The sequence below is a fragment of the Centruroides sculpturatus genome, unplaced genomic scaffold (genome assembly GCF_000671375.1).
Source record: "Centruroides sculpturatus isolate CEXI.00-Female unplaced genomic scaffold, Cexi_2.0 scaffold1935, whole genome shotgun sequence".
Lineage (NCBI taxonomy): Eukaryota > Metazoa > Arthropoda > Arachnida > Scorpiones > Buthidae > Centruroides > Centruroides sculpturatus.
In genome coordinates this window covers 50,419-66,631 of record NW_019386163.1, presented here as the reverse complement: position 1 = coordinate 66,631, position 16,213 = coordinate 50,419, and the positions used below count along the sequence as shown (strand labels likewise).

General features: G+C 28.1%; 1 protein-coding gene across 3 annotated transcripts in view; it reads right to left on the bottom strand.

Annotated features, from left to right (window-relative positions):
- Nucleotides 1–559: 559 nt before the first annotated feature.
- The window catches only part of LOC111613877 (polypeptide N-acetylgalactosaminyltransferase 1-like), a 30,625-nt gene continuing 14,971 nt past the window's right edge, over nt 560–16,213 (bottom strand). For 2 of the 3 annotated variants that reach the window (XR_002754835.1, XM_023355229.1), the window contains exons 2-4: nt 8,108–8,274; nt 863–933; nt 560–756 (exon numbers count right to left, since the gene is read on the bottom strand). Coding sequence is in view for 1 of the 3 variants with exons in the window: in XM_023355229.1 (XP_023210997.1) it covers nt 911–933; nt 8,108–8,274 (190 nt within the window). In the remaining 2 variants the exon portion in view is untranslated. Of the gene's footprint in view, nt 757–862; nt 934–4,048; nt 4,111–8,107; nt 8,275–16,213 lie in introns of those variants that run through there. The other variant, XR_002754834.1, reaches the window with a different exon arrangement.

The window sequence follows — 16,213 nt, the reverse complement described above, 5'->3', positions numbered from 1 at the left end:
CTATATTAACTATTAAAAAAATAAACAAAATGCAAAATTTTAAAATTGAATAATCTAGAATAAAATTGCTTTATGAAATAAATTTGTATATATAAATCTGTGGTTATTTTTTTATTTTTAATTATTATTCTTAATGCTATAATGTATTTTTTGGCTCCGTGTAGTTAATAATAGAAAAGGAATTAAATAATAATAGTAAAATTAGAGGAATTAAAACTACAATTTATAAAAAATTGTAACAACGAAGGTAAGATTTTTAATTAAAATAATTAACTTTTGAGCAGTTTAAGATTTGATTATTAGAAGTTAGTGAAATCGACATATTTGATTTCTGTTTAGCTCAAAGATACAGAAAATATTTTTTTAAATCTTCATTATCGAAATGAACTCATGCTGGATTATTATCTGAAAACTGTAAAAGGGGTGAATGAGCAAAATAAAGGATTTCCTGTTTGTTTTATATACAATTAGTGTTGCCACTGAGTGGGACTTTTTGTGATTTGGAGATTCTTAATAGGGTAGTGAGGGAGTATTTATGGAACATTATTACAGAAGAAAATGCAGTGAAAAATATATTTTAAAATTAGGTTATTACCACATTTTAAAAGTTTTATTTTTTCGAATCTTTCTACTGACAATAACACATATTGTCAATACAACTGCCTTCGACACCTCCAAAATCGTAACACACTGATTCGCAGTCAGAATCTACTTCACAACTTACATCAAGGTTTGGTTGATCATCTGCAGAAACCACTAAAAGATTTTTTTAAAAATTAATAATTAAATACAATTCAGAACTTGATAATGAATCTATATCTAAAATAAATTATGCAAAAAAAAATTGCTGTAGATCACTTACTTGTTGTTGTTGCGAAGGCAACTAAAATAAGCATTACCATCAAAAACTTCATTTTTGAACAGCAGTCTTTCCTATAAAAAATAGTTTAGGACATTTTATCTATTAATATAACGTTGAGAGTAATGAAATACAGTAAAATCACGGTTTAACGGACTTTAACTGTAAAAAAATTTCCGTATGTGTAAATTAATACCCTGTTAATTTTTAAAGTACTTTTTATATGTTATTAAATTAACAGTTTATTTATTTCTCTTTAAAATTCAAGAGTCACGCTCTTTAAGTGTATTTTTCAATTAAATGTTTGTTTATTTGCTTCAATTTATATCTATACTTGTTTATTAGTGTCATAGAACTACGGTAAGTACGGTACATAAGCAATAATACACACAGAAAATTTTTCTGTATGTATTACGTAATTATTACGTAAACGTATCTACATAGAAAAATAGAAGCTAACTAATTTGTCAATTTTTAATACATGCATTCGGAAAACCTACTTTATTATACGTGTTCTGCTCAGAAAGTATTCAGCTATGTAATATGAAAAATACTCAATAAATGTAGAAACATTTATTGAGTAAGATACAAGAAACATTGGTATCCCCAGATCAACTTCTAGATCTCGCACTGTCAATCAGTTCACTCATCTTAGATACCAGATAACATCGATGTCGCGCAAAAAATTCTCATTAGATTAATTAACAATGACAATTTTTTCCGGACAAACCTAGTATAACGAACTTTAGGCTTTAGCCATTCGTCCGAATTATTTCGTTAAATCGAGGGAGGTTTCACTGTAATTCATTTTTGTCCTTTACATAGTAAATATACATGATCTAAAACTTTGCAAGTCAAAAACTGAATTAATAGCTGAAATAAAACAAAAATTCAGTATGTAGCATTAAGTATAGCATGAATTGCTTTAGTCTTTCAAATTAATACTGTTAAATTAGTTATATCATGTATTTAATTTCAGAAATATGTAATTATTATTAATTAGATACATAAAATTTAGATAATTAGATACATAAAATTTGAACTTATTCATATAAAATATTAACCCTTAAGTGTTCCGTTCTACCTTGATTTCCTCTAGGTCGGTATATATATTACAAAGAGCATTTAGATCAATAACATTACAAATAAAATTATCATTACACTAATGTAATAAAATATAATACAGTACAATATAATTACTGAAAACTAATGATAGCTAAAGTTAATGCTGACATTATAAAATTCATTTGAAGATACTAAATGATAAATAAATTTTAATACATCAACAGTATCTTATCAATTGTTACAGTGAGAAGTATCATCTTAAAAATTAGATAATGTAAAAAAAGTAAAAGAAAACTGTTTAAAAATATAATTAATTTAACATATTATATTTTAGAGATATATATATTTATTATTTTTAAAAAGTCTACAAAACAATTATTAATCAAAAATAAATAATAATAATAACAAACGAAATATTCATTAGGCGAGGAATTTTTCAAGGAGATTCCTTGAAAGATTCCTTCTCTGGTTCTGCCTAGCCCCGAACCTATTATCCAACATGTTAAACAACACGCATTATGGCTACAATATCAGNTCACACTACAGAAGGCCACTATATTGAATACATGCCACATTGTTAGGAAATTCCTGAATACAGACACACACTGACACACTTATTTAATTTTAGTTTTGTTTTGGTTGCTATGCCTTGACTCTGGTTCGGCATAGTACACAGACACCGGTGTGATCCGAGTATAACTCACAAAACCAACATAATATTAATAATAAAGAAACATGGAGTCTATAATTATATCAGCTGGAAAACTAGTTTTTGTACTGATAGGCTATAATTACAGATTCCTTCATGATATAACATTATATACAAACTTCAGAGTTTGATCAGGCTATAATCTGAACATTAATAATATACAGATTAATCAAGTTTGATCAAATTATTAATATATTATTAATATAATAACCAAAGTTTGTTTGTTTGTTGTCTTTATTCACAGATGGCGATACTTTATAACAAATTGTATTATTTATTATTTTTATTGTAATTCTGTTATAAATATTATTAATATAATATAATAAACAAAGTCTGTTTATTTTTTATTTAGAATTTGCCTTAGCACATTAAAGAATCCAAAGGAATATTAAGGCCTGTATTACTCGTAAAAGACAGCAAAGAAATCTTTTTCGGTTTTATTCGTATACGGCAACGCGACACATTGGCGATCTGCCGAGAGAGAATGCCTCCCTGTAGGACTTTTATGGAAAACTGATCCCAATTTAGGTGTTACTAACGTGAAGAAAACCCGAAAAACTTTACGTGGCCAGGTGAGAACCCACGACCAACTATCAGTGATCAGTGGTTTTATGCACTCGGTTTTACGGTAGGCCTGAAAGGCTACCATAAAACCGAGTGCATAAAACCACTGATAAAACCGAGTGCATAAAATTCTACAAGGCTATAGAATTTTTGAAACGGTTCTGTATCTGAAAGGCAAATGGCCGAAGTGTCTATACCGTCATGCTCGGACATGTTATCAAGTCAGTGTGAAAAGTGAGTAGTATTGGATGGGAACGTAATAGGCCTATATTAACTAGAAGGGAGTGGAATAAATACATTTCATACTTTCCCCATGTTACGGTAACTTAATAATAATGGGAATGTAATCGACCTGACAGGGACAAAAGGCCAGACCATAGTACCACTCCATGCTTGATGGTGAACTATCTAATATTACATATAAACTGTAATTTATCTATACAAACTATATTACTAGATTTCCTTAGAAATAATTCGAAATTATTAATCAATGTTTAAATTTAGATCTATGTTCTAAATTAAATTACTTTTCATTAATCTGATTGTGTCAATGTTGAAGTAAATCTTCAGATTGTTATATATATATATATATCTGTATTATACATACAATATTTATATATATATATATCTTGTATAATAAATATAAGAGAATACATGCTAGATATTAAAAAATAATTTTAACATTATAACCATTAACTATTACACATAATTCTGTAGCATAACATATGAAAAATATATGTATAAATTTGTACAGCCTTCTCATAAAAAATATAGACGATTAAATTAATTATTTAAAATATTAATAAAAGTGAAACTATATGAGTAGGGAACGTCTTAGTTTCTAAGCATACCTGAACAAACCAGAACAACAATAAATTATAAAAATATCAATTCAACTGGTTTTAAATAATCTGTTTAACTTTATCTCCGTAAGTTAGGAAAATTATTAATATAAACAGCTGTAAGATAATTTATGACGAGATAATGGATATTAATAACAGATTATATTCTGTATATTACGCATTTACAGATAAAGACATTCTGCAGCACAGATAGCAAAATGTCGCAATCAAAAGAAAATTAGAGATTATAGTAATTCTCATTCTGAAAGAAATTTGATAATTCGCTAAATTTTAATAAAATAGAAATTTGATAATTCGTTAAATTTTAATAAAATAGAAATTTGATAATTCGCTAAATTTTAATAAAATAGAAATTTGATAATTCGTTAAATTTTAATAAAATAGAAATTTGATAATTCGCTAAATTTTAATAAAATAGAAATTTAGTATATTAGCATCCAAGCAGTCACACTAAACTTAAATATATTGAAGTAATTTTATAATATTCAAATTAAATTTTAAAATGTAAATGGTGTAGTATCAAGGTTTCTTAAATGTATTAGAAATTATTGAGTAAGCCATCTCCAAAAGTTTTTGGGTTTATTTTGAATACAATGCTTAGTTTTAGCGCCATAATTTAAATGGCAAAAACAATCTCCGAAATAAAGGAGAGGAAATGCCAATATACTTTCTAAACGACAGATTAACTCATTATTGTGGAGTGATTCCAGTTGCTAATGGCTTTGCTAATTGAGAAGGCGAGAACAATGTCGTTTAGTTATGTTTCTATATACTTTGCGAGCTTCTCAATATTTGATATATTTAAATTTATTGAATAAATTTTGCTAAATGACAAAAATAGTTCTCTATTCAGTTAAATTTCTTCGAGATCAGCTAGAGTTTCTAGTTTTGAGAGCTTTGTGAAAAGTTTCCAGTTTAATGTTTGTCACTTGGCATAAATCTTCTTTTCAAATTGAACTCTCCAAGTTATTTAGTACTTTATATAAATATGCCCTGTATAGCGGTTTAAATTTGTTCGTCATTTCAAACTATTTCTTTTGTAAAATTTCCTGCACACAGCAACAGTGACTTTCCGAACGTGATCACTAATATTCAGGGACAAACTTATTTTTTATTAAAATAATTTGTATGACTGAAACAAGAAAGGGATAATAAATAATTGTACTAATCGTATTTAAACGATAGTCAATTAGCAAACCTAACTGATTATTATTTAAATCCTTTCCTCCGTTTTAATGAAAAAAAATTTCTGCAACGAGTTGCTTAACTTTTCCGGCATCATTTGGTGATGCCATTTGTTATTATATTTTATTAGAAACGTTTTACATTTCTAACTATCATAAAATGGCAAAAAGCTTAATTTTGAGGGTATAGATGAGTTTTATTTTAAAAAATGTAAATGCTAATAGCCAGTAAAATTGTCATTAAGTCCGACTCTACTTGACACATGACTCCCCTTTATTTCCCCACCCCTCAACCTTTAATCACCAAAATGTAATAGCATCTATCCTCCTACTAGTCAAACCACCCTGCAAAATTTCAGAAATTTTCAACAAAAGTACAGCAGTTATTAAGCTTCAAAGACGGTGAACAAAATCGTGCCTCTCCACACACGCTAACATCCATACATGTAGAAAAACTCGAATATTTTTACTTATCTCGACATTTCAAGGACCCCTGAGTCCAAAAATGTAAAATTTTGGAGGTCATTTTTTGACCGATTGCCATACTTTCGATCTGTTATGTAAAACAGTGGGGAAAGTAATAATAAAAACATGCACACAGATATGAAAGCAACACTCATAATTGAATATTTGTTATGCAGACATTGCGCTCGTGAATTAAATAAGCAATGCGTAAATAGGTGGTTCGAAATGCTTGTTATTTCGCCTTTCTTTGATAACAAGTAGTTTAATTTATGTACACTACCTGTATACTCTTGTAAAATCACATATCTATCAATATATCACATATAATTGTAACATGTCAAGCATAACAGTTTGCTTTCGATTACAAAAGTGAAACAGAAAGTATTTCGAACTACTTATGTATTGCTTTGTCTTTTGACAAGAGCAATGTCTGCATGGACACATGTTAAATTGTGAGTGGTTTTTCTATATCGTGTACACGTCCTTATTATTTTCGCATTAACAGAAGAATAGAGGATAATCAATAGAAGACGATAACTAAATTTTTAGATATATAGCCTATTATTTTCATTAACTGCCTTTAAAGTAAAATAGTTACAATTACAGTAGAGCATCGATTATCCGACCCCCGATCAACCGTCACATCGGTTAACCGACCGTTCTAGTCGGCAAATTTCAAATGTGCGTTAGTGATGTGGCGCTACAATATTTGGCTATGTCTTGGCTACTTGGCTACTTTAATATTATTTTTGTTAAATTTTTGCGTGTTTTAGGCTGGCTTGACCATGAAAGGGAGGCCAGTATTTAAACTAGGCTTAATTTTCTAATTATGAGTGGTTGTTTGTTTCGTGAGCAATAAAATAATTTAAAAATGATTTTTAACTATACAATAGCGACGATTATTATTTTAAAAAAAATTGTTAGGATTAACATCGATGAACATTGAACGCGAAGTAGGTTAATAGTGATATACTAATTACACGGGATATACTAATATAATAATATACAGTCGACCCCCCTATAATTACGGTCCCTATAATTACGATTCCTATAAAACTGCGAAAAAATTGTGTCGGTATCCGTAAAAAAAGGTAAAAAAACTTCTATAATTACGTAAAACGTCATCGAGCAGCCGAACTACTTTCCCGCCGTCCGTAGCGCCACGCTACGGAGAGATTTCTATCGTCTGGACAGTATTATATAAATTATATATAAATTAGGTACTGTACATATAATTATATATTAATTATATATAAATTAGGTACTGTATATATAATTATATATTAACTTATTGTAACTTTGTTATAATTAAATATATAATTTCCGCCGTCTAGCGTGGCGCCACGCTACGGAGATTTTTACGCTAACTATCGTCTGTCAGTATGTAAATTAGGTACCGTAAGTCTAATACAGTACTGTAATTTTATACATTTCTTGTGAAAGAAACATTTCTTATTCAACGGCGATTAAAATTATTTATATTAATGATGTCTCCGAAGTTCTACGAAGTTTTCACAGAAAAATAAGTTGTTAGAAATCGGCCGCTCTTTGCTGAGCTGTTCCGCGACGAAAACAATGTTGAGCAATGGCAATGTCGAATGGTGACACTCGGTAAGTAATCCTACAATTTTTTGTTTATAGCGTAGTTTATACGGATTATTNTAGTATATTGTAAACTTCATACTAGTAAATGCCATGTTTCAATGCCACTTCAGATGTGTAAGATACACAGTGGTGTAGTTAGTTATTTGAAGATTTTTATTTCAATTCTAACAATTTTATAAACTTGTATTTTAAACTTATCTACATATAAATCAGTATTTTCAATGGAGATTTTTATGTGCTACTTAATAAAGTGATTTAACTATATATTTTACTGGTATATTTAATATTGTCAATAAATACTTATATAAATAATACAAATAAATAATTAAAAATAAATTTTCATTGGCAAGATTTTAAAATTAACATAATTAAATTTTGTACAACTCAAACTACTGTTTCTGAAATAAAAACTTTTAAAAACACTACAAACCATTTTTGAAAATTTTTATTCCAGAAAAAGCAATTTAGTTTGGATTTTATATTTGAAACATTTTCATAACACGTCATCAAAATTTTGCTCAAATAAAATTTTAAGAATTTTTTTAAAATGTTCCAGTTAATTTACTTAAAAAAAAATTAAATTTCTCTATTTTCCTAATTCAAAATTTTCAATAATTTCCTTATACCTTAATTAAATCATAAGAAATCTTGGAGAAATATCATTTGTATAAGTTGCAACATAAATTAAAATCATTTTTCTAAAAATATACAATCCATTTTTAACATTATTTACAAAATAAGATAATCACAGTTTTTTTAAATTTTATCTAGAAATATCAGATTAAAATCAAACCTCTATCACTGGCATCATCAACTAAAATAATTTCTTTTAAAAGGTGATTAGGTGTTCGATTCAACACACTATAAATCGTCCTCAAAAGTTCAGACCATATTTCATTTGTAAATATAATTACCACAGATGTTGAAGGTAAATCCTTATCATACTTAGTACTTTTACACCTGTAAAATATATTTACAAAATTTTGTTAGCTTATATTTTTAAATATAAAAATTATAAACAATTAACTAATTCTTAATTACAAAATAAAAATATAAAAAAATGTAGATGAATGTAGTAGTATTGTAGTATTGTGTTTATCTAAATTCCTTTCTAAATTATATTTTATTTTTCTAAACTATAATTTTAAATATTCATAATTTAATATCTAATTTTAAAATAGTTTTACAATTAAAACTTTTATTTATGAAAAAATAATGGAATGATGGATTTTAATTTGATATATTTCTAAAATATACCATACTTATGTAAGACTAAAGATTATTGAACAAGTCAAACTTGTTTTTAAAGTTGAAATATTTTAAACTATTACATCCAATTTTGGTATTCTAAAAATCTGCATTACAAATTAGATTTTTAGAATTTTTAGAAAATATTGGAAATAGATGCTGAAGCCAGAAAACAAATGTAAAAAATATTTTAATCATTTCTACAACATACAATTTTAAAAGTCAAAACTGTTGTAAATAATGTCAATTGTAATCAAAACTATTGTTTTAGTTTTACTCTAATTCAAATTATAAAATCAGAAATTAGAAATCAAAAATATATGAAAATATTAAAACAGTTTTTCAGTCTCTGTTGATAGTGAATCTAAAAAAAATCTTAAAATTAATATTCTACAAAAACATAATAAAAGACTGTTTTATATCAAACAAGACTTATTGTAATAATTGTTACACAAATTACGTATTTTCTAAATATTATATTTAATGCATAAATCAATTTACAATGTAACAAAAATAAATAATTTAGTAATTACATTAATTAATTAAATAATTCAGAAGAATTTAATAAATTTCTGTGATAACTCTAAATGCACTAATGAAAAATATATATTCTATAAACTATATAACTCAGCACTTACATGTTAATGTTTTTTTTTATAATTTACATTTGATAAATCCCGTATGATAATTATTTTATCTCAACTGCATACATTTTTTACTCATTCTATTCAATAACGTCTTACCTGTTATATGTAAATTAGGTTGTTATAGGTTACAGAATTATTAACTATTTAAAAATAAAACCAAGTCAAATTAATTTAAATACTTCAATAAAATGATGATGTAATATACTATATATTATTGCAAAAGTTTGTTATAACTATAAACAGTCTTAATCAATTGTTGTATATATAAATTTAGAATTATGAATTTTGCTAAAATATTTTTAAAAGCCTAGAAATCTAAATATAAAAAAGATAAGTATAAATCATCATTGAATATTTTCCAAAAAAGTGGTAAGGAACATTATATATTTTCAATGTTGCCGTCACGTGCATATAAATACAAAATTTATCAGCAAGCATTAGATTGGGTTAACTCAATGATAAAATATTGAACTAATTTCCCAAGTATTTATAGTTCAAGTTCACCACTTTTTAAATTTAAATGTTTTGGTTATATTTGTTCAATTGCTATATTTAAAGACATGAAAAAAAATGTACTATCTCCTATATTGCATAATTTATGTTTACTTTTTTAATTGAGGCACCATAGAAATATTATGCAACATTTCAAGAATAAAAATATTACATATTACTAAAATTGCATTTTAAAATAGATTTAATTTACTACAACGTTGGTTAATATAGCTATGAATATTTGTTCATATGTTAAACTGTTAATAAATCAAAAAATATTTTTTTGTGATAAATTTTGTTGATCTGTTTTAGGCCATCTTCAGTTTACATAGAATTCTTGAAAATGATACATAGTTTTCAAACTTTATACAACCAAACAACAGTTTTGAGTAATATTTATATTTTAAATTTAATTTAAAGTATTATAAAATAATCTTTAGATTGAACAATTGCTTACAAATACCACTTTTCTGTTCCAATGATAAAGTCACACCATATGGGATCATCAAAAGCATTTTTGGAAACTAAAAAATCCNATTTTGTTGAAATGTTTTAGGCCATCTTCAGTTTACATAGAATTCTTGAAAATGATACATAGTTTTCAAACTTTATACAACCAAACAACAGTTTTGAGTAATATTTATATTTTAAATTTAATTTAAAGTATTATAAAATAATCTTTAGATTGAACAATTGCTTACAAATACCACTTTTCTGTTCCAATGATAAAGTCACACCATATGGGTTGTTATTCATTTTGTTAAGGAAATATTGAGCGCTATTACTATTCCTCCAAATGATGAAAACATTATCAACGTATCTTGCAATGATAAAAACATCATCAACATATCGTGATGGATTTTAAATCCTTATTTCCATCTATAAAATTACCGCCTTGCTTTTGCGAGCTGAGAGACTTCCTTCTTACTAACATTAATAATGCAACGAAGTATCACCAACACATTTTAGAGCTTGCACACCTAATTTATTATACTTCGTTTTTTGTATTTGAAGGGAACACATTTACAAGAAAGAGGGGTCATAATACTAGTTCACACAATAACGGGGATATCGGACTCCCCATTATTGTGTGAACTAGTATTATGACGATTAGAAAGTAATGTACTGCCCGTCTTTATAAATGACATACTTATATATGCAAGATACGTTGATGATGTTTTCATTATTTGGAGGAATAGTAATAGCGCTCAAACTTACAAATATATCAGATTGTCAGATTACTGAATTTTGTATGCATGTATGTACTGTACAGTAACAAATACACACTTGGTTCATAGATTAGTTAATTACATTAATCATGATTGTGACTGTTTTGAAGACTGCACATGCAATAAACATCCAGTATATTGTATACAAGTACAGTACTGTACTGTACTGTACATGTCACATACATCAAGTGGTAATATGAAAACTTCATGTGAGTGCTGAATTACTAGATGTGTTGGGCTAGTGAGACTATTGTACTGTACATATGTTGTAAAAAATAACAAAATAATTGTATAACATTAATTTAAAATAGTTATTGGGTTGCAACATGAAAAAAGCTGTAGACCTATAAATTTCCACTGTTATCTGTCCATCTGTCTTTCCTTATTCTTGAGAATGGAGTTAGATAGATGAAATCTGAGACCAGATACAGAAATCTTAGGGGCTGGAGGCCCAATTAACTATGTTTGAATCTCTGGTGAACACCAGAAGTCATGTTATTTCAATTCAAAACTTCCCCTGAAAGTATTAGGTTGTTTGGAAAGTAATTTCGTTTTTTACCACTAGACGGATTAGTCGTATTTTTCCCGCCATTTTTATTCTACACCATATTATCATTATAGATTTTGACAGCTAGCATTTTAAGGCTTATTTGTAAAAAATTTTGTTTGATTTTGCGCAATTGTTTATTTTTTGTGTCCCATCAAAATATGGAAGATCGAAAGCAGCATTTTCGGCATATTTTGCTCTTTTATTATCAAAAAGGTAAGAATACTGTTCAAGCGAGAAAAAAATTGTGTGACGTGTATGGGGAAGATGTATTGACAGAATGACAGTGCCAAAACTGGTTTACAAAATTTCATTCTGGCAATTTCAATATTGAAGATGCACCACGTTCTGGATGGCCAGTTGAAGCCAATGAAAACAAAATAAAGGTACTAATTGAAGCAAACTGCCGAATAACAACATGTGAAATCACTAAGAGATTAAATTTGTCAAATTGAACTGTTTATGATTACTTGAAACAAATTGGTTTCGTTTCAAAGCTTGATATATGAGTTCCACATGTTTTTAAGGAGAAATGCTATCTTTGATGGGATTTTGAGGAAATTTTTTTTGGAGCTTTTACCAGACAATCTAACAATTGATTCGAAAGTGTACTGCCATCGAGTAAACAAATTGAGTAATATCATCAAACAGAAAAGGCGGCCAGAATTCATCAACAAAACAGGTGTAGTGTTTTACGATGATAATGTCAAATTTCACACAAGTTTGGTAACTCATCAGAAACTGTTATAACTTAGATGGGACATCTATCACACCAACCATATTCACCAGATCAAGCACACTGAGATTATTATGTGTTCCGGTCTATACAAATTTTTTTTAACTGTAAGACATTTACTTGAAATGACAATGTCAAAAATCACTTGGATCAGTTTTTTGTAAGCAATGATCAAAACTTTTATGAATGTGAAATCATGCTACTACCANTGAGGAAAATTGCTGCGAAAGCAAAAGTAAAGAAAACGTTTTGGATTTCTTTTCAGAAACAAATTTCAACTCAGAAGCAGACTTAAATGCAGCACTGAAGAAATGGGGACTTTCAGTGTTGCAATTGCACAAACCTACAAAATTACTTCAGAAAATTAAAGAAATGCTCCTCCAAAGCGAAATGAATAAACTAACAAGATTAGATGAAATGGTAGATTTTAATGCAGAACAAAATATAAAACAGTCTTTCTTAAAATTGTCTTCGAAGTGTTCAAAAACTTGGATTTCTTCCCTGAAATTTCCACGTATTATAGAACGTTTTTATTCGAGTGAATTCGATCTTTACGTATGTGGAGTTACACTCAATTTAAAATATTATTTTACAACATTTTAAAATAATATTTATAAGTTAAATTTAATTTAAGCTGTTGTTCAGTTCTATAATGTTCAAAATTTATTCTATTTTCAAAAATTCTATGCAAACTGAAGTTAGCCTAAAGCAACTAACAATGTTTCTCTCATGTAATAAAGAACTTGACTATTGATAAAGTAATTTTGATTTCTCATTCTTACAATATGACACCAACTTTTACAGAATTTAAAAATTGATATACAGATTTGAAGAGAAACTGAATTATAATAGAGGTAATATTAATTTGAAAGAATTAGTTAATGTGAGAAATTAACATAATTTATTTTAATATAAATTTGATGCATAGATATTTATCCAGGATGATAAATATCCATTAATCAAATACAGTGTGTAACAGAATTATCAGGACAACAATTAAGTTTTAATTTCTTAACTTCAATTTGTAATATTCTTTTTCAATTTTAAATAAATACAATAATTTAAAAACATCTGCATACAGCAGTTAGAAACTTTTTAAAGGTCCTAAAAGACTTTGATATTATATGTTACTTCCATTTTTTTTGTGTTTAATAAATTGCTTAATATGCTGTTTATGAATATATAAATTTTTTAAACAATGAGCATTGTATATAAACATAATAAAATGTAAAACAAACCTGTTTTACATTTTATGCCAAAAAGTCTGCATATAAGTATATTCTTTTTCAAATACATACCATAAAATACCTCTAACAGTTCAAATTTATCCATTACTAGCCATTATGCATAATAATAATTAGCCCTGTTTTGTGAACTTTTTTTTGTTCTTACTAAATTTACAATATCACATAAAGAAAATATTGATACTCTGAAATCTGGATGTAAATTGTTACTAAATATGCATAAATTAATAATTAAACTTCATAATAAAGGAAAAACAGTTTATGAGATAGAAAAAAATTATTGGAAAAATGAAATTCCAGAAATCAAAAGGTAATTGATAACTTTAAAGCAATAGGCAATGTATTTTCAAAGTCTAGATCAGGACCAAAAAAATATTAACACCTTGAGAAAAACATTGTAAAGAAAGTAAAACTAAACTCAAAAGTAAATAGCAGCAGAAACAGCTACATCTGAAAACAAACCAGCAACAAGTGGCTTAACTTTCATGGCAACATTTGGTGACACCATCTGTTGTTATATTTTATTAAAAACCTTTTTATATTTTTAACTATTATAAAATGGCAAAAAGCTTAATTTTGAAGGTAAGGATGGTTTTATAAAAAAAAATGCTAATAAGCTAATAACGAGTAAAATTGTCATTAAGACTGAACCTACTGGAGATACATGACCCCCACCCCATCCACCTTTAATCACCAAAATTTAATAGCATCAATCTCCTAATAAACAAACTTCCCAGCAAAATTTCAGAAATTTTTGACAAAAAGCACAAGAGTTATTAAGCTTTAAACAGGGTGAACAAAATCATTCTGCATACGCATGCCCACACACTAACATCACTAAGAAGGGCTAATTAACATGAATGCACTGACAGATTAAAACCATTGATTTCTAAAATCAATAGAAAGAAGCTTCAGAATTTGTGTAAATATGTAGGGAAATTGGAAGACTTTTAAAAGTGTGTTTATTTAGTGATGAAAGTAAATTTAATGTATCAAAAAATATTTGACTCTGATGGAAGAAAATGTGTGTGGCTCAGCACCTCAAACAACCTTTACAGCTCCAGTGGTGTGTTTACACCTTAGCAAATGTTTTCAACCTCATTGAGGTCTTCATCAGGCTACTTTAATTATGAATTCGAACGCATTTGGAACAGAACGTATACGATTCAAAATATATAAACAGATTTAAGAATACTCAAGGAATGTTACGCACGCGCTAAAATGACTGTAACGCACGTGTAATATCAAGTTTGCATAACGGTAGAAGCAGACGAATTATACACACTCATTTATGGGGATGAGTTCCCTCATAACAAAACTTCCACGTGCTAGATATACCAATTGCATCCCTGGAGTTGATGCACGTGCCACATAATCCTGCCTTGTATATTTCTAAAGTTTCCATCATTCTCAGTTGATCAGTGCGATGTGAGAGCCTGATCAAGTGGGCATTTTGTATGTCGGCCGTGATTTCCGGTTCAGTGGCAACTTCTGCCACCGCCCTCTCAACGGTTGCCACTGAACCGGGAATCACGGCCGACATACAAAATGCCCACTTGATCAGGCTCTCACATCGCACTGATCAACTGAGAATGATGGAAACTTTAGAAATATACAAGGCAGGATTATGTGGCACGTGCATCAACTCCAGGGATGCAATTGGTATATCTAGCACGTGGAAGTTTTGTTATGAGGGAACTCATCCCCATAAATGAGTGTGTATAATTCGTCTGCTTCTACCGTTATGCAAACTTGATATTACACGTGCGTTACAGTCATTTTAGCGCGTGCATAATGTTCCTTGAGTATTCTTAAATCTGTTTATATATTTTGAATCGTATATGTTCCGTTTCAAATGCGTTCAAATTCATAATTAAAGTAGCCTGATGAAGACCTCGATGAGGTTGAAAATGTTTGCTAAGGTGTAAACACATACCACTGGAGCTGTAAAGGTTGTTTGAGATGCTGAATTATAACTCCTCTAGTGTTGGAAGAAGTTTATTTCTTATGTGTGTGGCAAAAGCCCAACACAGAATTTCAAGTAAAGAATACAAGTGCCACTGTTAAATATGGGGGTGGTACTGTGATATGGGGATATATGGTAGCTGGTGTAGTTGGAACGTTAAAATTCATCAATAGCACAATGAACAGATATGATTATTTAAATATTTTAATGGAAAATTTAAAAGTAGTGTGCAGAAATTGGGATTAGAGAATAACTTCATATTCAAATGGGACAATTATCGCAAGCATTCTTCACATATTGTGCAAGAATAGTTATTGTATAATGTTCAAAGACAATTGCATATACCTCTATAATCACCTCATAAATTATTTATAGGATTATTAGCATGACTAATACCAACCATATTACATCTAAAAATACACTAAAGGCTATCTTGCAAAAACAATGGTATAAAATAGGAGAAGACACTTCAAAACTACTTTCATCAGAGAGAAACATTTAGAAGTTATTAGACAAAAAGAATTTGCTACAGAATACTAGCATGAATTTGGTTAAGTTTATTCTAAACAATTTGTATTTGTACACAAACTTTTTTGTTTTAAATTTCTGCATCTTGTTAATATTTATATTCATTATCTTATATACATATAGGGTTGGTTACTTTTTAATTTCTTATTATATATGTGATGTATATATAGACAGTTACAATAAATATGTACAGTGTTCTCAAACATGCTGTTTTTGCATATTACAGTACATTTGATGACTTTAATAACTGCTGTATGCAGAC